Here is a 23537-nt window from a genome sequence, read left to right as displayed (position 1 = left end):
ATCAAATCATTTGGCCGTGAGTAGAAAGTTGAAATTAGGAAGACCAGGCATTGGACGTCCTTAATCCATGATCAAGCTTAACTATTCTTTTTTCATTTTGTTATATCTAGCCACCTTCATTTCTGTGATTGCATCGAGCAGTAAATTAATACCAAAAGGATTGCTTAAAATCAATGACCCTTTTAACAATGAAATGAGAAATGTCTTTTGATGTAATAAACTAAAATGATTACTCAGAAAAATTGCTCGTGAAAGTAGGAACAAAATAATAATTCAGATTTAAAAACAACTTAACATCCAAAATAAATACATGTAACATAGAAATATAGGAAAAAAAATCATATTCAGTAGAATAAATTTTGAAAAAGGGTATGAACATCTTTCAAAGCATAATGAAGGTGGATTTTCTCATTTTGGATATCTTTACATTAGAATTCAAACTATGTAAATTTATGGAATTGGGAGCGTCTATACAACTTATCATATTTTGTGACTTTGGGAAGAATATGGATGTTGGAAAAAAAAATCAATTGACATTATTGTAGATTATATATTATACCTAATTATTTTTAATTAAATATTAACAAATTCATTTCGTAAGTGTGAAATTTCTATTCAATTTAATATCTTGTTGCACAAGACTTTCTTACAATTTTACTATTTTATGGAATTTGAAAATTTAAAAGTGAATTTACTTTGAAACCTAAAAATAATAACATGCTAAATAAAAAAATAATTATCCCTTTGCTATTAATGCCCTTATGCTCCTTTTAAAGAACTTAATACTATTCTTCCTTAGTTAACATCTTAAAAGGTACTAGTATCCCCTATTATTTTTTATTGAACAAGCACTATTCTTCTCCAGTTAAGCTAAGGATTGAGTGTGCTTTTCATCTATATTACTAACTGGAAGGTCTAATTAGTTCATACTCAGCTCATGATCTCAAAGTTTCATCAACTATTCAGCTTTTTTAGGTATTACTTCTACTTGTCCTACGCATATTGAATTCTCTTTCAAGTGTTTGCTCTTTGCTTCTACATAATTTTACCCTAACCTATATATATTCTAATATGTTTGGGGCTTATATGTTTTGTCCACATTTTAGATTTTAGATTTGCATAATTGAAATGTATTTAGGGTTGCCCTTCTTCCATTGTTGTCTTCAGGAACGGTAAATGGATTCTACATCGATTCAAGGAAAAATTAAGACATGAACAATCAAATCTCAAACTTTGAATTGCCTAAATTTTCTACAACATATAATGATAGAAATAGATCCTTCCATTGCCAGTGGTGTTTTGCCTAGGCCACTGAGCAAAAATTAGTCTCTAGCTCAAAATAATGTGATTGAAACTGCTATCATCATTAACTTTTGGCAGTACTCAAGAGAGATGCATTTACCAACTCCTAGGTGATCTAAAAGCCATTCCTACAGACTATAGACATTTATATTAAACAATATAGGAAATGCAACAAAAACTTAATATGTGGATTCTTGCTCCACATCAAGAAGAAGAATCAGTGCAACTCAAATACGAATACGCACGATTCCAACCATCTAATCCAAAACAAATTAACATAATTTATAAGCAATTATATGTGAGGAGTAGCCTGTATTAGAGGTGAATTGAATTACAAGTTTACTCTTCATTGATCTCAAATTGAACTCCACTCCTAATTTAAAGAAGTAATATGGTTTGGAAGGTTGGAAAAGCTTATAAGGCTGATGTTTCTAGTTTGCCAATAAATAAAATCCTAGAAGAGGCTTCGACAATTTAATGCTAAACAACTTTCTTGGATCATCTTAATGCTCAAATCCTCTAGTACTTACAATTTTCCTACCAACAATCCTGAAAATTGGTTTAACCCTAAATCAATTATATTTTATTTAACTTATGTAATCGAAAAAATAATGAAGAACTACCAAATTGTATTAAAGATATTTTATTTTTGACATATGTTATTACAATAGAACAATTTTAATTAAAAAAATTTAAAAATACAATATGCAACCTAACTATATGCCTAATTTGACACCAACTAAACCCTATTTTCTGTTGCTACTCAACACTTCTCTCTACTAGGGCTTTTCCTGTTAAATGGCATAAAAAATCATGAATTACTTTGAAATTTATGTACCAAACCTGGGTGTAAATGATTGGATAATGGTATTGATTGTGTATGTTATTGTTTATAGGCTTGAGAAGGAAAGATGAAAACCATCGACTCTTATTTCATAGATGAATTTCTGCTGCTGAGCACCCTATTTTTTGGTTTTTGTTTAGACCACTAAAAAAGGTAGAACTCTATTCAAATCCACGGGAAAATTTAGGCAAATGATACCATCATTGAAACCTAAATAACATGTTTCTTCGTTTTCTTCTTTTATACAATGGCAATTGCATCACTTTGGGAGACATGAGTATGGAAAATCTCTAAAATTCATAGGTTCCCAATTTTGAAGGAATTCCTACTGAGATTACAGATCTAGCTGCAGGTGCCTCTACATGAGCTTCGAGTTAAGTTGCAAAGCATATTCGGTCTAATTCTGAATAAATGAAAAGGAAAAGAAAAACATTGTACCCCTTTACAACCTATCATTTGATCAATAACCCAAAAAAAAGAAAGAAGAAATCGGTGATCCAATACCCACCAACGAAACAAACAATTACGGACCTAGAAAAATTACCTGTTAGATGAAGAAAATTCTTAGTTGTAATTGTTATGGGTACATTTGCTACACAAAATTCTCAATCAAAATAAATACATGAAGAAACCTAGCTTATATTACATGGTAAAGAATTTAATTGCACATTAAGCGTATGAATTAAATGAAACTGGAAGTGGAAGAAAATTGTGTTCAAATCATAGAACGCGAAAGGGAGTTTCGAAATACAAAAATGAAAAATAAAGGGGTTTAATATTGTGTGGCCAGTATTTTGAATGAAAAGCAAGCACAAGAAAATGACAGAGCAACGAATCCCAACAGGGAAACACACCTTTATGAAGCACAATAACTATGATTAATTTTCCTTGCTAAAATGAACAAGTCACCAAGGACAAGTTGCAAGAGTTAGTAAAAAACAAATAGTGAAACAAAATTTAACTGAGACAAAAATTGGAAATTTGCACAAACAAAAAGTAGACAACCTTGGTGAAATAGAGCTATCGATAAACTTTATCAATTTCTCTCTGCACAACACGAACAACATCTGAATTTCAAACCATTCACTCCTTTGTATAAATGAGTAAACAAGATAATTTCAACTACATTAAAGCAATCACTCCTTTTTATGAAATGCAGATGAGATAATTTCCACTGCATTAATTGTGTATAGTTGCTTGGTTTTCGACATCTTAAAGTGACTGCGCCACAAAACGTTCACTGAAAAGATCTATTCAATCTTTCTAGAGTAACATTGAATGAGTTAGATGTTATTATTAGATTTTATGACTTTTCGCAAATCTTAAAGACCAAAAAAATGGATGCCCTATTGTTCACTTAATAGACCAATGAACAATTGACATATTAGAATTTCCAAAACAAATATACCCAACCTAAAGAAAATACACTCAGAAAAGATTTGTATATTTAAAATAAACCATTCTGGTCGGTCCAAAAACAATGGAAGTAGCACCCCGTAGGATGTTATAGTATCGTGCCGAGGAACTAAAAATAGTGTTTTTTTAATTTTCGTTTAGTGCCAGTATTAACGGGCCCATCCCAAGGATATAAACACATAGAATTGGAAAAATATTAAAAAAACAATCATGCCGCGGACACATCTCCCAGAAGGCATAAATTGCAAGTCCGTTTTTCAAGATGAAAAAAACCAGAGGCGGGCTATTTCTGTAGGAGAGGGAGATGTAAATTTATGGTCTGACTAATTCTATAGGTACATCATTAAATTCTTTTTAACGAATGCGTGCAGGCTGCAAACATCCGGAGATTTAGGGGATCTTTCGACCATCTCGTGTTTGACTGTTCACTGTTTTAATCCTGGAGCCAATGAAGAATTGAGGGAGTAACATCAGAATTTTGCCATGGATCGGTTCAGAATGTCTGGTAGTAAAATTCAGGCGGGAGATGGAATTTCTGTTTATTGGGATGATGACAAGGCTTGGTATCCTGGTGAGGTAGTGGAGATTGACGATGAGCAGGAGATGTGCTATGTTCAGTACGAAGATGGGGAGCACGAACACCTAAATCTCAAAGACCCAGATGTGAAATTTAGGGTTGGGAAAAATTGGAGGAGTGTTCTTAGGCAGAAGAAAATCAAGGACGGCAATGAGCCGATTCTCAAAGCTGTTGCAGATGTTCTATTTGACGTGGGTAAGTTTTTTTATTCATTGCTTCTTACCGTTGTTTGTGAGAAACTCTATTTCTTGATTCAGGGTTTTGAATTTTCACTTAGTTATGATCCGAATTTTGTTCTAAGCGGTCGAGGTTTGGGGTATTAATAAGTACAATCCGCATTTGAACTGTAAAGATATGAGTTACTGTAATGACCCTTAACTATTAAGGCCACTAAAACCCTCAAACTGGACTGAGACAATAAGGCTAATTGTTGTGCAACGAAACCACAAAGTACAATGCCAATGAACAATAACAGTACCAATAACAATATTCAGATTATGGCAAATTTCAGCTTGCTATTACCGACATTTATGGAATGTGGTGCAAATGCATATGATTATAGATGGAAGACCATATGTAACCCTCATAAATGCAGTCCTAATCTGATTACAACAAAGGACTGATCTGGATCGCTGCCTTAATTTGCTGATGACGGCTGATGAAGTCGACACCCCAAATCTGCCCAAACCGCCCTCCAACTGTGACAAATCTGCAACCCTGTGTTGGCCGTACTAGGTAGCTGGGAGACTGCGATTTCAATATCTGATTTTTTTGTATTTTTACTGCTGATGAAAATGCCCTAATTGGGGTCGCCTAGGGTCATATTGTGCCCTCCCAAAAGCATAGAATAGTTCCCCAATAGGTTGAGGAGATATGAGCAAATATTTGATTCCAAACCCTGGAGTTGCAATTCTGAAAATGTGCCAATTATGTCTTCAAACCCTTGCCAAAATGATCCACCAATGCTATGATGAATTCAAGCCCTTATTCCAACCACGGACAAACCCTACAACGGATTCTCGATGAAGCACCAATGAGATGGCTGAATACCAACTCCAATTATGCAACCCTTCAGTAGATATTTCACTACCTCAGTTATGCCAATCTAGGGGAGTGATTCGTTCCCAAAGATCGAATAATGATTGCAGACCCAAGAGACTACAAATTTGCTCCACAATGGAAGAAGTAGAAGAAATCTCAAATCCAAGCCTGTCCAAAATGAGAGGCCCAGCCCTCTATTTATTCACTTTTCTAAGAAGTTGCTAGAACTTCTAGAAATATCCTTTATAAAATCTCATTATAATGCACTTTTTCTAGAACTTCTAGAAACATCCTTTATAAAATCTCATTATAATGCACTTTTTATAATAAAGTAATTTTATAAAATAAAAAGTGCAACTCAACTTAAAATTATAACATGTAGGCCCCAATAACACATAATAATAAAATATAACCTCTTAACACTTCTTCAAGAGCAAGATATGACCATCTGATCCGCAAAATTGACTCTCTCTCCACACCATTTGCCTACGAGAGTCTGGAATAGGCAAAATCCATGATCAATGTCATGTCGAACTAAAGAGGGGACATTATAGTCCACCCCTCCTGAAATTGCTTGGCCTCAAGCAATCTCAACGCCGGGTGCTGCAAAATAGCTTCCCCCTCCCAAGTAGCATCCTCAACAGGTAGATCTTTCCACTTAACCAAGTATTCTCTGATCACTCTTCTGCGAAGCTGCTTTTCTCTGCTCTCCAGGATGGATTCTGGCACTAAAATCAATTTTCCCTCATCGTCTAAAGGAGGTAATACTGCGGAAGGCACCACATTCTGACCCAACGCCTTCTTGAGGCGGGACACATGAAACACATTGTGCACCCTGCTGTCTGCCGGAAGCTCCAACTCATAAGCCACCTCACCAATTCGCCTGATAACCCTGAATGGTCCGTAATAGCGTGGCTTGAGTTTCTCTGCACCACTCTTCTTAAGAGTAGATTGCCTGTATGGCTGCAACATGAGGTAAACCATATCATCCACCTCAAAACTACGCTCAGTCCTCTTCTGGTCTGCATACTGCTTCTGCTGGTTCTGAGCTCTCGCAATATTATCTTTGAGAGTAGCAACTATATCCTTACTCTCCTGTAATAATTCTCCTGCTCTGGGTACCCGGCTGTCGCCCAACAACAAATCCAAGAAACTAGGTGCTTCATAACCGTAAAGTGCCATGAAGGGTGTCATTTGTATAGTGATGTGATATGTAGTATTGTAACAATACTCGCAGAGATATATCCATCTGACCCAAGCTCGCTGCTGAGCTGCCACATAATTCCTTAAATACCCTTCCACCCATTTGTTCACAATCTCCGTTTGACCATCGGTTTGTGGGTGATAGCTAGTGTTGGGTGTAAGCTCCGTGCCACATAACCGGAATACCTCCTGCCAAAAATGACTCATGAAATGGCTATCCCTGTCACTCACAATGTTTCGAGGCAATCCGTGCAATCTGAAAACCTCCCGAAAGAAAACCTCTGCCACCTGAGCTGCTGAGTGGGTAGTGGTGATAGGAAAGAAATGAGCATATTTTGTTAATCTATCTACCACCACATAAATACAATCCCGTCCTTGTACCTTGGGCAAACCTGTGATAAAGTCCATGGAGATGCACTCCCACTTCCTGTCAGGGATCGGAAGTGGCTGTAGGAACCTTGCCGGATAGGTGTGTTCTTGTTTGTTTTGCTGGCAAACAAGACACTCTCGAACGTACTGCAAAACATTAGCTTTCAGCCCCTTCCAAGTGAACCGCTCTCAAACTGACCTGTAAGTCTTGAAGTACCCGGGATGGCCTGCTGTCGGTGAGTCGTGAAATGCTCTCAAAATCAGTTGCTTAACCTTCGATCCTGGGACTAGGTAAATCCTGTTCTTGTAAATGATTAAATCATCTACAAGTGTGCATCTGGTATCGATCACTGTTCCCTCCACTATATCGAAGGCCCATGTATCCCTGGCATACTCTGCTATAATCAAGTGTCGCCAATCCTCTGATATCTGAACCATAAGAGTGAGGTGTGGCCTTCGAGAAAGAGCATCTGCAACAACATTCTGAGTTCCCTTGACATATGAGATGTCAAAATCATATGCTTGCAACTTACTTACCCACTTTTGCTGGCGATCATTCAGGTCCCGCTGTCCGAAGAAATGCCTCAAACTGTTATGATCAGTTTTAATACAAAACTTGCTACCCACAAGATATTGTCTGAATTTGGCCAAAGCATGCATGATGGCCAACATCTCCTTATCATATATATTGAATGAACACTCGGGGCCTCTGAGCTTCCTGCTCTCATAAGCTATGGGGTGCTTATTCTGCATAAGTACAACACCTACTCCCTCTCCAGATGTATCACATTGAAGCTCAAATGGCTTCGTGAAATCAGGTAATGCTAGAACTGGGCACGTAGTCATTATCTCCTTAAATCTCATAAAACAGTCCTGTGCCTTCTGAGTCCACACAAATTCCCCTTTTTTTAGTAGATCTGTCATGGGAGTTGCATGTCGTGAGTAGCCACTGACAAACCTGCGATAGAAACCACATAAACCAAGGAACCCCCTCAACTGTGTAAGGTTCTCTGGTGGAGGCCAATCAACAATAGCGCGAATCTTTTCAGGATCCATCCGCACTCCATCTGCACTAATAATGTGTCCCAAATATAACAGCTCAGTCATCCCTAAGTCACATTTGGACTCTTTTGCATACAAGGACTCCTTCTGTAAAATGCTCAACACTGTCTCCAAATGCTCTAGATGCCCCTGCCATGATCGGCTATAGATCAAAATGTCATCAAAAAACACCAGCACGAATTTCCTCAACTGATGGTGGAAAACTCTGTTCATAGTGGACTGGAAAGTGGCAGGTGCATTGGTCAGGCCGAAAGGCATGACTACAAACTCAAAGTGCCCACATTGACATCTGAAAGCAGTTTTCTCAATATCTTGTTCACGGACTCTGATCTGGTGATATCCTGATCTCAAATCAATTTTCGTGAAATAACAAGCTCCATGCAATTCATCTATCAACTCATCAATGCGAGGAATGGGATACCTGTTCTTAATGGTTCTCTTATTTAATTCCCTGTAATCAACACACATCCGAAGAGTTCCATCCTTCTTTTTTACCAAAACAACAGAAGATGCAAAAGGTGACTTACTTGGTCGGATGTGCCCCATAGCTAGCAACTCCTCGATGGTCCTTTCGATCTCATCCTTGAGTCGCTTTGGGTGTCGATATGGTGTGATCATGATAGGCTTAGCACCTTCCTCCAGCTCAATAATATGCTCAATGCCTCTGTCCGGTGGCCTGCCTGGTGGAATCTCACTAAATACCTTTTCGTACTTAATCCTCAATTTCTGAATATCATGATGATATTCCGTCTTATGTTGCTCCTCTTGTGTAGGTGTCAAAGTACAAACTGCTGCCCACTCTATATCATTATGCCTAGTTAATCTCTCCAGCCGCCTAAATGAGATAGTCCTGATGTCTCCATTACGGATAGCCTTAAGCACATGAGTCCTACCATTCACTTCGAATTGTATCGCCATATCCTCTAGTCTCAGGGTAACCACCTTCAATGAATGTAGCCACTGCATTCCAAGTACTATATCCATGTCACCCATGTTGACCACATGATAGTCCGCCTTAAAATCATAGTTGTTCAGGCGCAAAGGTAGGTCTCGTACCATCCTGTCACAACGAAGAGTGTATCCATCAGCTACCTTGACTATTAGTCCCACGAACTCCTCAGTAATGAGTCCACGCTTCTCCACGAATGGTGCATCAATGAAATTATGTGTGGCACCTGTGTCCAATAATGTAATAACCTTCTGCCCAGCCAAAACTCCCCGAAGTCTGAAAGATCCCTCTCTCTGGATACTAGACAGTCGTGCTTCCTGTAAATGTAGCTCTGTTCCCTGCTGTTGCCCTGCACTGTCTATCTCCTGCTCTCCCTCTGCTTCATCAGGATCCTCATCATGATGTTCTGAACTATCTGAATCTGAGCCTTCGTAATAAGCCCACATTGCTCGGTTGGTCTTCCCTTTTGGCCTCATAGGACAGTCATGGCCATACTCATACGGGCCTTTGCAATAGAAGCATAGCTTCTTCCTACGCAAGTCATTAAGTGTCTCCTTGTCCAACCTCTTACTTTCCTCCTTAGGTAGCTGTGCCTCTCTATGAAAGGGTTTCCTGTCCCTATCTTTTCCTGAAGGGAAACTCTTTGCCTGGAATTTATTTTTAGAAGCTGAAGAGGAATCCATGTCACGAGCTTTCTTAATGGCTTCTTGCAAAGTGGGAGGGTTAAGAGCTTTAATCCACCGTCTCAACGGATCAACTAGCCCATCCATAAATAAAACCAATAGCCTCCGTTTAGATACATCTGTTACTAACACTGCAAGTTTCTGAAATTCTGAAATGTATGTTTCCAATGATCCCCATTGTTTAAGCTGAGCTAACTCCTTGAAATGGAGTTCTGGATCCTTCTTATCAAAACTTTCAATCAGTCTCTCCGTAAACTCCACATATGAAGTAATGTGTGCATGACCCATAGTGATCATACCATGATGCCACCACTCGTGTGCTAACCCATCCAGGTGAATTGCTGCATACTTAATAGCTTCTTCCTCAGACATAGGGTTCAATTGAAAGTATGTGTCAAGTTTTTGAACCCAAGCTCTTGCTGTAGACTTTCCCGAGCCATCAAAATATGGTAATTGAAGTTTCCCTACTTTCTTTCGTAGCTCATAGCTCTGAGTCCTGTCATGTCCACGGGGCATATGCTTCATCCGCACATCCATATACTCTCTAAAGGTGATTGCAGCTGTAAAATCTGGACCTCCTGCTTCCCAATCTCTCCTCAGCTGATCCTGTATGTCAGTGATCTGGGGTTCTGGTACTGGCTGCTCTGGAGCTCTAGGAAGGAACGTGGGAATCATAGGTCTCGAACTCACTGTCCTAGCTTGCTGGGGTGCATGACCGAAATTGTTCCCAATTTGTTCGCCTCCATTATGTATCCCATCCTGATTATTCCCATTCTGATTGTTACCATTCTGATTATTTCCTTCACCTATGTTAGCGTTCAACCCCATTTGACGAGCCATCATCTGCATCATAAGCTCCATTCTTTGATTCTGTTCCTATGCTCTTTGTTCGGCTAATCGCTGTCCCTGTGCCAAGGTGTCTAATAACTGTAAAAATCTTTCCTCTCGCTGATCTGGACCGGCATTCCCGCCTCTATCCATATTGTAGTCGTAGTCTTGATCAAAGAATACCTCCCCTGTGTCTGTATCACTGGATTCTATGTCCACCTGTACAGATGAGCTAGACTGTTCGCTCTGCAGGTCTGAAATCCTATCTTGTCTTGCTTTGGTATTGCGGAAATTATAAAGCCTTTGTCGCATGCTCAAACATAAATGTTCTGATTTTAGTGTTTTGACATTTCGTCAAACACTTTCCCTTCTATCCAGCTGTTCCAAATTCCCTATAAGACCTCCACAGGATGGCAGGACTTATAGCTCTGATACCACTGTAATGACCCTTAACTATTAAGGCCACTAAAACCCTCAAACTGGACTGAGACAATAAGGCTAATTGTTGTGCAACGAAACCACAAAGTACAATGCCAATGAACAATAACAGTACCAATAACAATATTCAGATTATGGCAAATTTCAGCTTGCTATTACCGACATTTATGGAATGTGGTGCAAATGCATATGATTATAGATGGAAGACCATATGTAACCCTCATAAATGCAGTCCTAATCTGATTACAACAAAGGACTGATCTGGATCGCTGCCTTAATTTGCTGATGACGGCTGATGAAGTCGACACCCCAAATCTGCCCAAACCGCCCTCCAACTGTGACAAATCTGCAACCCTGTGTTGGCCGTACTAGGTAGCTGGGAGATTGCGATTTCAATATCTGATTTTTTTGTATTTTTACTGCTGACGAAAATGCCCTAATTGGGGTCGCCTAGGGTCATATTGTGCCCTCCCAAAAGCATAGAATAGTTCCCCAATAGGTTGAGGAGATATGAGCAAATATTTGATTCCAAACCCTGGAGTTGCAATTCTGAAAATGTGCCAATTATGTCTTCAAACCCTTGCCAAAAATGATCCACCAATGCTATGATGAATTCAAGCCCTTATTCCAACCACGGACAAACCCTACAACGGATTCTCGATGAAGCACCAATGAGATGGCTGAATGCCAACTCCAATTATGCAACCCTTCAGTAGATATTTCACTACCTCAGTTATGCCAATCTAGGGGAGTGATTCGTTCCCAAAGATCGAATAATATTTGCAGACCCAAGAGACTACAAATTTGCTCCACAATGGAAGAAGTAGAAGAAATCTCAAATCCAAGCCTGTCCAAAATGAGAGGCCCAGCCCTCTATTTATTCACTTTTCTAAGAAGTTGCTAGAACTTCTAGAAACATCCTTTATAAAATCTCATTATAATGCACTTTTTCTAGAACTTCTAGAAACATCCTTTATAAAATCTCATTATAATGCACTTTTTATAATAAAGTAATTTTATAAAATAAAAAGTGCAACTCAACTTAAAATTATAACATGTAGGCCCCAATAACACATAATAATAAAATATAACCTCTTAACACTTCTTCAAGAGCAAGATATGACCATCTGATCCGCAAAATTGACTCTCTCTCCACACCATTTGCCTACGAGAGTCTGGAATAGGCAAAATCCATGATCAATGTCATGTCGAACTAAAGAGGGGACATTACAGTTACTCATTGGCTGACCATCCGAGCAAGCGAGGAGTGTTTTAAAGCCGGTGAAGTTTGGGTTATTAGGAAGGACAGTTCGCATTTCGGACTCTAAAGGGATAAGTTGCTCAGTGTAGAGCGCTTCAGCAAATTGGAGGTGCTGTATGAGAATAACATAAGTTTCATGGAATTTGTACTATTATGGAGCTCCATTTGCTCTGTGAAAACATAACGTATGTTTCATAGAATCTGCAGTGTTGTGGAACATAGGTATTCTCTAAGTAGGTGGCTCTTACGTGTGGTTTCTGCTCCAGATGGATTGGCAAAGCTCTATTTACCATGAAATTTGTCAACATACTCATTAATAAAGAGCGGCAGGGTCTCATGCTGATGCTTTTTAACTTTTTAAAGTAGGAAGTGCTCAGAAATTTTAGGAGATTTTTGGGGATCAGTGAACCCATGAACTTTAATTTCAATTGATTTATTTAGAGTCAGAAATACGGCGTGGAAGGATATTTTGGAGATAAACTCCAGAAATAAAATTTTAAGAAGTAAGACACAATCTTTAAACTACTTGGCAAAATGATTATTGAGTAACGGCTGCATAATTACAATGCCCATTCTATCCATGGCTGAAGTTGTAAATTTTAAGCTGTAGCTACAATTTTTTTGGGGGAAAATTCTAAAGTGTGCACTATACTAGAGAATAATTCATGGAGCCACTCTGGCCTTACAAACTGATCGGTGACTCCATACTTGGGAGTCTGGGATCACATCTATTTTGCAAGAAATGTAACTTCCAGAGCTTGTATATTAACTCTGCGAACAATAAATCTGGTTGCCAACAAATTGTTTCTTGGCAGTTTTAATATCTTTTGTGGTTTTCTTAATATTTTTCAACATTATTCATCAAATGTAAGCAACACCTAATATCATGAAATAATTTATATAATTATAAATAAATATTATAGTATCCTAGATATGATTTGATGAATTTCATTGTTTGTGTTTAATCAGTCTCTCACTTTTAACAATACCAAACATGCAGAGGACAGGCTTCCACCGAAAGGAGTGATAAAAAATCGCATGCAGTGGTGGAACCGATGGCACACTTCTGTTTCTGAAGCTGTTCAAAGTGGAAGAATTCAGGATATTGCCAAGGCCACACACGAATTTGCTCTCCAAGTGAAGAAAAATGTTACTACTCCTTGGTGGTTTTCAAATGTAAGTTGGCAAAGTTTTCTTATTATGTGCTTGTATTAATGTAGGACAACCATTTACTTCTACTTCTTTAAGGTAAAATAATATATTAATTGTCGGTATGCTTTGGACCTTGTAAACATTTTAATCAATGGAATCTGCATCCCATGGAATATCCAAGAATTGTGTAATGAAATGAACGTCTCTTCACTGCAGGTCTAAGTAAATTTATTAACTGCTGGAAGAGGTCACAGAAATGATAATTAATTGATATTCAGTGGGTACAATGGAGACAAAAGTTCCTTAAATAGAGATTACAAACAGAGCTTTCAAAGCGAAAATAGAAATAAAAGACTGAAAAGAAACATATTAAATAAAAATCAACTAAAAAATGGAAAGATCCTAATTAAATAACCATTATAGAAAGTTAGAAACGTTACATAGAAAGTTAGAAATGTTACATAATTACTCAAAATCCACCCTTAGTGGTCATTCTAATAACTACCTTTTGATGTGAGCTTTAGTTCACGACAATATGTGGAATTAAATGCTTGATGTTTCAAAGTGAAACATTGAATACTCAACCTTCTGTTGATACAAGGTTACTTCTTATGCCAAGCTCGCAAAGTAAGATCACAAGGTGACTTCAAGGTTCTTTCTATTGTAGGTACTTGCTCAGTGAAATAATGTGATTGTTGGTTATCAATTAAGGGGACTTTTACTAGTTCATTCAAGACTTGTCAATAATGCACTTCTAAAGATATTGCTTCACAATGTATAATGAAAATATATTTTTTGGTTTTCAACTTGTCAAATTTGTCAACTTCAACTTGAACTTAACTTCTTGTTTCTTCTCCTAAGTTTGAATGCAAGGATTTGTAAATGGCTTGGACTATACTAGATGAAGTGTAATTGACGACTTGAATCACCTAGTGTAAGCTTCTAAGGTATAGTTGAATGTTTTCAAATCTATATTTTCTCCCTAATCCTATCAGGTTGATGAAAACTAAAGATTTAATACTAATGAAGTTAAATACTATCATTCATTGACTAACCACACAAGACACACTTGCAATCAGCAATAGGCCAGTTGCTTGGATTTGTTTGAGTCTTGTAAGTGAACATTCACAATACTTCCATTCGACCAAACTACTTGAAGCAATTCTATTCTATTTTACTATATTTCAATAACTTAGATTGAAATCTATTCTATGTGAGGGATGTAGATAACCATGCAATAATGCAAACTTCATCACAACAATTCACCATGAAAAATAGAGCAAATTTTGCATTATATTAGCAACAATTCTCAAACAACCTGTCGTAGAAATGAGAGGGGTGGGGGTTTATATAGGAGTTCCAATTACAAGGAATGATCAAGATTAAATTGAAATCAATGGCCTAGATTAAACCATTACAAACCCTAATTATGGCCACCAAAAGTAGCCAATAGAAATGAAGTACCACAAAATAAGCCAATGAGAAAATTCAAAGGATTGAGGACCAATAAGAAGCAAGGAAGCTGCCTAGTCACCATACAAATCATCACCCAAGATATATACTTCCTTTTTCTTATCCCTTCTAGCAAAATTATGAAACTTAATTAAAATTGCACTAAACTCTTCCATGCCAATGCCATGAAGGTTGCCATGTTGCATCTTCGTAACCTCCAACTATTTCATGCATGTGTCCAATGTGTTATCCCAATCCGAAGAGTGCCATTGTAGATCATTAATAGGGAATATAAGTAAGAGGAAACCATTCAAGTGACTTTCCTCAAGAAAATGTAACCCTGCGAAATAAACTGATTCCAGTGTCTCCATCAACTCTCCCAAATCCAACTCACAGCAATTATCAAAATCAAGATCAAGCAAATTTCTTGATTGCAATAAGGACATTTGAACGTTTCCTCAAGATAGAATCCTTAAAATATCATTACACTGTGTGTGTGCATGCTCATACGTGGTGTTCCTAGTAATCAACAAGAGATGCCAATGGCCAAAGTCATAATCACCTTTACTAAAAAATGTATCCTTTTTAGGGAGAATCTCACTTCTTCTACTCTTATGCTTTTCTTCATGCTCTTTCTTGCCCATTTAGGAACCTTCGATAAATCCTTATCATTCATTTCCTCAGTTTCATTAAATCGTTTCAATGTTGAGATGACCTCATCTTCCTCCTCTTGAGTGTTAGGATTAGGTTGCCCCACATCATCACCCAAATCTACTACCAATTGTACTATAGAAAAGGACATTAATATCTTTGTATCCTACTAAATTGAATGCGTAGATTAAGCTGCCCCCTCACTCTCTCGAGGTAAAATCTTTTTATTTCCACCTTGTACGAAATCATCCTCTGAAATTTGTCTCTATCTTCCTAGTTGATGAAGAACTAGGAATAGGAGTAGGTGTGGCAGGCTTGTGCCTTTGGTTTCTAAATTCTCTACAGATAGTCCCTATCACTTGATGCATGTGACGTTCTTGCCACATTATCCTTCTCTTTTGAAGCTTGTTTTGCATCTTGAATGTGTAATGTTGAAGTGTTGATAGTTCCTTCATTGCCGTTGGAAGAAGAATCCTCACTTTGCATCTTTGTATAGGTGAAGAAGGTGATGTCTTGTTTCATCAACCTCTTTTCTTGCTTGTCTACCCATGCCCTTGATTTGTTGACTACTTATCTCATTAAGACCCCCAAATCTGAAAGCTCATCCTTTTGTGACCAATTAGAAGGCTCAATTGATTTACTCTTCTCATATTCATAATAAGGATGGGTTGGGTTCCCATCATCTTTAACCTGGTCAAGAATAGAGAAGATCCCACACTCTCCCATGAAATCTATCATCATTCTAGACCACATCTTCTATCGTCGTTCTAGACCACATCTTCCTCCTCACAACCTCTTCATCCATAAGATTCATCCAATAATCTTCTCTATCTACCTTGTGCTTGCATTTCAAGACCTTGTGGGTCGGGATCTTTTGGTATGGATCAAAATCTTTGCATGCACTGTATCTTCCCAATTGGTAGAATTGTAGCTCTGTGCTAGTTGTCCTTGTTGCCTGAAATGAGGGACAAGACTCAAGTGTTTTTCCCTAAGTGGTGGAGGAAAGTATTCCTTGTATGTGCGTCTCCTTATGCATAATATTAAATTCTGAAAGTTATCTAACCACCTCCAACAAAACCACCTTGTTTGTAGGATTCTTGGGAAGCCTGTGTGGTTCAAAGGAAAATCCCTGGACCATGTTGTAGGTAAAAGTGGGAAATTGGATATACCAATTTTGTATTGTCCCCATTTTTGCCAACGTTAATGTTTGATTTATTAGCCTATTATTGTGATCCTTCTAGGCTAATTATTGTGGATAAAGGGTATTTTGAGACAGAGGCTTGGCTATGGGAGGGTGCTCTCTTCTTCACAATTTAGTATGTTCCAGTTTGGTCTTCGTTTGACTCATAATGGACTTCATTTGGGCTTAGTTTCATGCACCTGCTCTTTATGGAAGGTCTATTGATGATTGAGAGGGACCCTTTCTATTTTAGGAAAGTGGATTTGGTCAAGTGAAAGAGGGAAATTGGATATACCAATTTTGTATTGTCCCTATTTTTGCCAGCATCAAAGTTTAGGGATTAGCCTATTATTGTGATCCTTCTAGGCTAATTATTGTGGATAAAGGGTATTTTGAGATAGAGGCTTGGCTATGGGAGGGTTCTCTCTTCTTCACAATTTAGTATGTTCCAGTTTGGTCCTCATTTGATTTAGAATGGACTTCGTTTGGGCTTAGTTTCATGCACCTACTATTTATGGAAAGTCCGTTGATGATTGAGAGGGACCCTTTCTATTTTAGAAAAGTGCATTTGGTCACATGGGGAAATAATAGGTGTGCATCTTATCTTAGACAACATATTTAAAGGGTAAGCATTTTGGGAGTTATTATTATTTTAGTGGCCAAATTATTATTAAATTGTTAAATGAGAGCTTCTAATTGAAAGTTGTGTTGATGAAGGCTCTTAAACAAAAAGTGTGAGTAAGAAGCCAAGTTGCATTATAAAGGAGACTTCATGGGGAAAAAGAATCATTCTTTTGGCTATTTTTAAAATTATTTTATGAAGTTGTTGAAGGTTTTCAAGAAGGGTTTCTTGAGGACTGATTCCTCTTTGATTCACACTTTGAATCATTGAAAGATATGGTGAATTGTGCTCTGATTATTTGACAATTAATCTTAATTATTTTGATAATAATTTTGGTGTTGTTGTATACCAAAATTGCCAAGATTTTTTTTATTGTTCGATGAAGCGTTTGGCGTAGTTTTGAGCTTGCCTTCTACTATACTTATGGTTGCTTGAAGGCCATACTTCCCTCCTACAAATTGGGTGTTTGAGAGCCTAGATTTACTGTACCTTGGGCAGCCATAGTTTGTGCATGATAAAGGTGATTGTTGTAAACTGTTAGAGTCATTGTTGGACGTCCTTCAAGGATGCAATTTTCTATTTTAATAGCAGCATTTTGTCAAGGCAAGACAACATTTATTATTTGTTGGCAGGTTGCCTTTGGGAGTGAAAGAAGTTGGCGCGAGCATTCTAGGCTGCTATAATAAGTTTATTTGAATGTCAACACTTATCCAGGTTTCATAGTTTATTCATTTGCCTTGAATATTGTATGTAATAATTGTCTCTATTGAAATTGCAATTGTAATTCTAGACTGGCAACCATATTAGTTGTTCATTGTAAACAATTTGATATTGAAATAAGGAGTTATAAGGTCAACAACTGTTTGATGAAATGCCAAGCTTTAGTTATGTGTCGCAATCACCACTAGAATGCATGCCAACTGTTTGTGAAAATGTCTATTGGATGTAGGTGCACTTTTTTACATGTAGAAATCATATGTATGCATTTGAATAGTAAAAAAGGATTGCATTTGTACTTCAGTTATTTGTTTGAATATCTAATAACCATTTGCAATTGTCTAAACTAAATTCGAAACCATTACAAGAAAATGGAAGTAATATGAAATTAAAGGACAACGAGATAGAGGTTTCATGCAAAGTGTTTGGCAAAATGTCAAACATCTAAAGGTGCAATAATTTGATGCTTGTTAAAGTTATAACTGGTTGGGGTTCTTACAGTGGTATCAGAGCGGTTTCCTGCCATCTTGTGGGATAGGAAAAAAATAATTATTTTGATCCTGCTATTGATATTTGAGTGATTAACACTCTTGCACTTATTTCAATTGTGGATAGATATAGGAAATCTAGTAAATATGGGAACTAGTTGAATAATAAGGAAAATCATAGGAAGCAAACAAATGCCTCGATGGAAAGTATGGAAAGGCTTAAACAAAATAAAAAAAAGGATGTAAGCAAGACTTTTAGATCTGACGACACTTTATAGGGCAACTAGGTATATGGTTTTCATTTTTAAAAGGGCTTTATCAAGAATGTAGGAAGATAAATTAGAGTTTTCATAGGTGAGACATCCAAAAGTTTTCACCATGAGTTTTCAGCAGTTGATGATCATGGCGAAGATGATCCTATGCTTAGTGGGGCAGCCACTAGTCCTATTTGCAATTACGATGTTGGAGATTCTATACAAGGACATGTGGATGTGTCTGTGCCATTAGCGGACAACAACATCGAGTTCAATAGTTTGAAGATTCCAGAGCTAGTGCTTCGAAAAATGTTGAAGACATGTTAACTACCTTTGATGGTAGTCTTACATCCAGTTGGTAGTAGCGGTGATATGGGTAATACAGGGTCTGATTTTCAGGATGGTATTCCCTTATGTGAGAATGTTGTTAATGCTGCAAATAGTGGGATTGCAAAAGATGCAGTTCTTACCAATGTTAGTTTAAACTCTCTTGATGAGAATGTCATTGTTGAAGACTACGTGGAGGATGTGAGCATTAACAATTTTGATTTTTACAACAATTGTCATAGTGTTGAGTCAATACAGGAGATAACAGTCTTCTCAGGTGGGATAGACCAGGGCATGGAGCTACCTGTTCTGTGGTTTTCACATCATCGCCCCATTGAAAATGGGGACCCCCTCATTTTGCTCTAGCTAGTAGGAGTCTTTGTCTTAGGTGGCTTTGGTTGGCAACATTTTTCAAGTCTCCAAGTCTGGGGTGAGTTTGAGCAATTTTGGTTTGTTGGGAAGCAATTTTTGCTTGGGGTGGTGAGAACATTTTGGTCCCTTAGAGGAATTTTCGTAGCTTAAGTCCAAGTGGAAAGTGGAATCTTAGTCTGGGAGAGGATTTTCCACTTGGGGAAATTTAGCAACTTCGGAAATTTCCCTCCTAGGGAGATTTTGCATCTTTTGAAATCTCCCTCTTGGGGAAATTTTGCATCTTTCAAAATTTCCCCACATTGAATCTCCCAAGTTTTGACATCTTCTAAGACATTAGAAGATTAATTTGTGGCATGAGGGCAACACCATGAACAAGAATAGAGCAAGGGATCACCAAGGAACGTTCAAATGGGAAATTTTGAGAACACCATGTCCTAGGGAAATTTTGCATCTTTGGAAATCTCCCTCTTGGGGAAATTTTGCATCTTCCGAACTCTGTCTCTTGAGTAAATTTCACATATTCCAAAATCTCCCTCTTGGAGAAATTTTGCATCTTCAAAAATTTCTCTAGCCAAGTACCATTCTTTGTTAATTGTCGAAACCATCCTTCCTCTCAAATTGAAAAAAAATTGAGGAGAGAAAGTGATGAAAATTAGAAATAAAAAAATAAAAAATATATAATAAATGGTTTTGGATTGAGATGAGATTAAACTTGCCTCAATATGCAAGTTTTAAATTGGGATGAATTTTGTTCATTAACAATGGGAATTTGTTTTCAGATTTTTCTCCACAAGCTTAATGCTTTTCTCCTTTGTTTTGCAAGGTGAAATCTAGGAGAAGCTAGAAGGCAAAGTGATGATCAAGGCCTCAAAACTTCAAGTGGGTACTACAAGGAGATGACTCTATCTCGATGACTAAAGTGAGAAGGAAGGATTCATGGTCACGCTATCAACTTGTAAACTCAAGTCAAAATTAAGAGGAAATTCAGGAAAGCATAGAGGATCCAACTACATGAGGACATGTCCAAGGAAAATCAAGAGAGATCAAATTCATAGGTTCACGAAGATGTAAGTGATTGAAGTCAATTCCATGAGGAATTCCAAAGGATGATGATGTGGCAATTGTTTGCTTCCTCCAGTTAGAAAATCTTAGTTTCAAGCACAGTCAATCAAGTTGTGCCAAGTGTCCCATTTTCTCATTGGCTATCAAAATCATTATAATTTTCTTACTGGCCCATGAATTGGTGCCTTATTGGTTGCAAATTTGATAACCCTAATTAGGGTTTGTGGGAAGAAATCTCGGCCCTTGATCTTGAATCGATCTTGGGTCTTCATTATAATGGAACTACTATAAAAGGCCAAAGCCTTCTCATTTGCAAGGGGTTAGATTAGAGGAGCTTAGGAGATTAGCTTAGAGATTGGAAATAGTAGAGAGTTAGGAGAGTAGAGTAGGATAGCTATGGGAAAGACTTGATCAAATTGATGCTATAATGCTTATCAAAGTAATTGATAATTCATTGTTGGTTCTTCATGGCGGATTACTTGTTATTGCTTTGGTTGCTTGGTTTCCTCTATCTTTCACTTGGAGTAGATTTCTTTTCATGTTGAAGTAGTTTAGTTGAATGGAAGTTATTGTGAATGTTTTCTTGTCACTAGCCTCTTGTTGATGGTAAGGGTGCCTTGCGTGGTAAGTCAATGAAAACATTCAACTTCAATTTATGTTCAATCATTAGTTTGCATCTAGGCGATGAGATTGGAGAGAGGATATTGATGTGAAAATCATTTGTGTATTCCTTAAAAGCTTGCACTAGGTGGGTGGAGCCCTTGGTGAGATTACATGTAGTAGAGTCCAAGTCGTCCATGATTCCTTGTATCCCTACTTAGAGGTAGAAGTAGTAGTAGAAGTTAAGTTTAATTTGAAGTGGAAAGGTTAGAAGATCAAATTTTTATTGCACATTGTAGAGCCAAATCTTTAGAAGTGCAAGAGTTGATATGGATCGAATGAATAGCATAAGTCCCTTTGCGATAACCAACATATCACATCATAAAACTGAGTGAAGTCCATGATTAAGAAGGAACCTTGAAGTCATTTCAGATGACCTTATATCAAGAGATGATTGAGTGTTTGGTGTTTCTCCTTGAAACATTAAGTAATTGATTTTGCATGTTGTAGTGGAATAAAACTCACATCAACACTACCCAGTTATGACACTCATGTTTTGAGTGTTAAGGAGTTAGGTGATCTTGATATATGCCCTAGTGATGTTGATCTACATGATGACTTTGAGTCATGCATGCAACATTAGCCGATAATAGAGGGGTCTCGTCAAATAGTGTTGATACTAGTGTTGTGGGGACCTCTGATGTTTCACATGTTGATGATTCATGTTGCAATGAGTTTGGTATGCCATATAAGACATTGGGTGATGACTCAGAGTATTTATTGGATAATGTTAAGTTTGAGGATCGTGACTTACAAGGACTTATTGATGAGGGGGAAGTAGAGGCATGCGAGGAGTTTGATACAATAGTGGCTTCCACTTCTTCAGAGGAGGTAATGGTAGAGGCACCAATAGTAGTACGTCAGTTGTTGATGTGTGCGAGGATGATAGCACACATGATGTTAGTGATCATCTGGTGAGCAGTGCAAGTACAATCACATATCACAATGCAATTAGTGAGTTTGAGAGCTTATGTGAGAGCCATGGTATGCAGAGACATCATATGACTAGATAGTTGAAGGTGAGTGAAAATGACATCTTTTCAGCTCTTCATCATTATTATGCTATCCGACAGATGTTCGCTGTATTTGGTTGGGGTGCTCCTAAGTGAGATGAGTACAATGGTAGTTGTTTTTCCCTACCAAAGAGATTCATTCGTTTCAATAGGTTGTCGAGATCTTGAAGCATAATTATTTATAGTTGGCACTTGAGAGGGAGTACCTTCTTGAGTGGGGTAGCATGTGTTAGGAAACATTGTTGGGGAAAGTGGAGGAGGTGGTTGAGCTCACCCACAAGCTTGAGGTGACTATGGATTCTTTGCAGTATACTCAGTTTGCTTCCTAGGAGTTTCACTCATGTTTTGATGAGGTTATTGTGGGGTCGGAACATGTAAAGTCAACACTAGCCCTAGATCTGGTTCAGCTACACGTAGTGGTGGCTAGTGATGATTTGATATCCATAGGCTATGGTTGTGAGAAGATTGAGGATGTGGCCACACATATCCAGTTACAGGTGTAGATATTATAGTGGGGAGGAGTGCATCTGTAGAGAGTCGCAAGAACCCACATGTTGTATTAGGTTTTCCTATGGTCACATCCACTGCAGATGTTGTTAATTAGCTAGATGGCAGGGGTTACATTTAGAGCTATGACAGTGAACATTTAAACAAGGTGTGAGCTTTTTATCGTGGCTGCATAGGGACGAGTATCCATTAGGAGTTCTCAGACCCACACACAAAGGATTTGATGATGCATTAGTTTGAATTAGTATCGAGGGTGTAGCATCCTTCGGGGGAGTGAGTATTTACCATTTGCAGTAGATGGGATCAGTGGTTCCAAGTTGGATTACATGCAGAGTGAGCACTTCAATGAGCCTTGCAGAGAATAGAGATGGTGCTAGTGATTCAACCACTTTCATCTCCATGGTATGAATAGGTTTGCATTCAGTGTCCCTTGGGTTCCTAGTGCTAACATGGGTAGCACTAAAGTTTGGTCATGTCTTGCTGATTGACTTTACTACTTGGTGGGATTTTGTTAGTGTTTGGGATCCTTCTAATGCATCAAGAGTTCAGATAGGGCTCATAGAGGAGTTTGGGATTATGTACATGGTGAAGTTGAGTTCAGAGTTGAGCAACAAATATTAGAGGATGTTCTTCTTGGCGGGCTTTTGTTAGTGTTTGGGATCCTTCTAATGCATCAAGAGTTCAGATAGGGCTCGTAGAGGAGTTTTGGATTATGGACATGGTGTTTAGTACATATGGTTTTACTTTTGACTCTTATGTACATGATCTTTTTCAGGTGTATAGTTTAGTTGTGCATGTGTTAGATATTGTGTATGGCAACTCACTTGGCACAATTTGGGGTAGCAAGCTTTTTTAACTTTCTTAGTTGCTTCTCTACGAGATATTCACTCTTGCTACATCTAGAGTCAAATTCATTTCAGTTTGGCAGGTTCTGTCAGTTAGAGTGGTTATGATGCTAGAGGAGCTAGTTGCTGATACAAGGACATTGCATGATTCTACCCTTGGGACTCGGGTGGACTGATGTGTTATTTGTTTTTGAGATTGCTTGGGGACAAGCAATCTTAGGAAGGGCAGACTATAATTTCCCCATTTTTGGTAGCATCAAAG

The 23537-nt window shown here is 37.9% G+C and overlaps 1 protein-coding gene across 3 annotated transcripts in view; it reads left to right on the top strand.

The window, feature by feature from the left end:
- The first annotated feature begins 3727 nt into the window (after positions 1-3727).
- LOC149531783 (uncharacterized) overlaps positions 3728-23537 on the top strand; it is a 228612-nt gene continuing 208802 nt past the window's right edge. For all 3 annotated transcript variants that reach the window (XR_016359263.1, XM_089811893.1, XM_089811894.1), the window contains exons 1-2: positions 3728-4334; positions 12974-13149. Coding sequence is in view for 2 of the 3 variants with exons in the window: in XM_089811893.1 (XP_089668019.1) it covers positions 4046-4334; positions 12974-13149 (465 nt within the window). In the remaining variant the exon portion in view is untranslated. The remainder of the gene's footprint in view (positions 4335-12973; positions 13150-23537) is intronic.

The sequence above is a fragment of the Cupressus sempervirens genome, chromosome 11, assembly GCF_028749045.1.
Source record: "Cupressus sempervirens isolate cs-2001-9-10 chromosome 11, ASM2874904v1, whole genome shotgun sequence".
Classification (NCBI taxonomy): Eukaryota; Viridiplantae; Streptophyta; class Pinopsida; order Cupressales; family Cupressaceae; genus Cupressus; species Cupressus sempervirens.
Note: the sequence above shows the minus strand (reverse complement) of the source record. Positions and strands in the feature narration are given on the sequence as shown.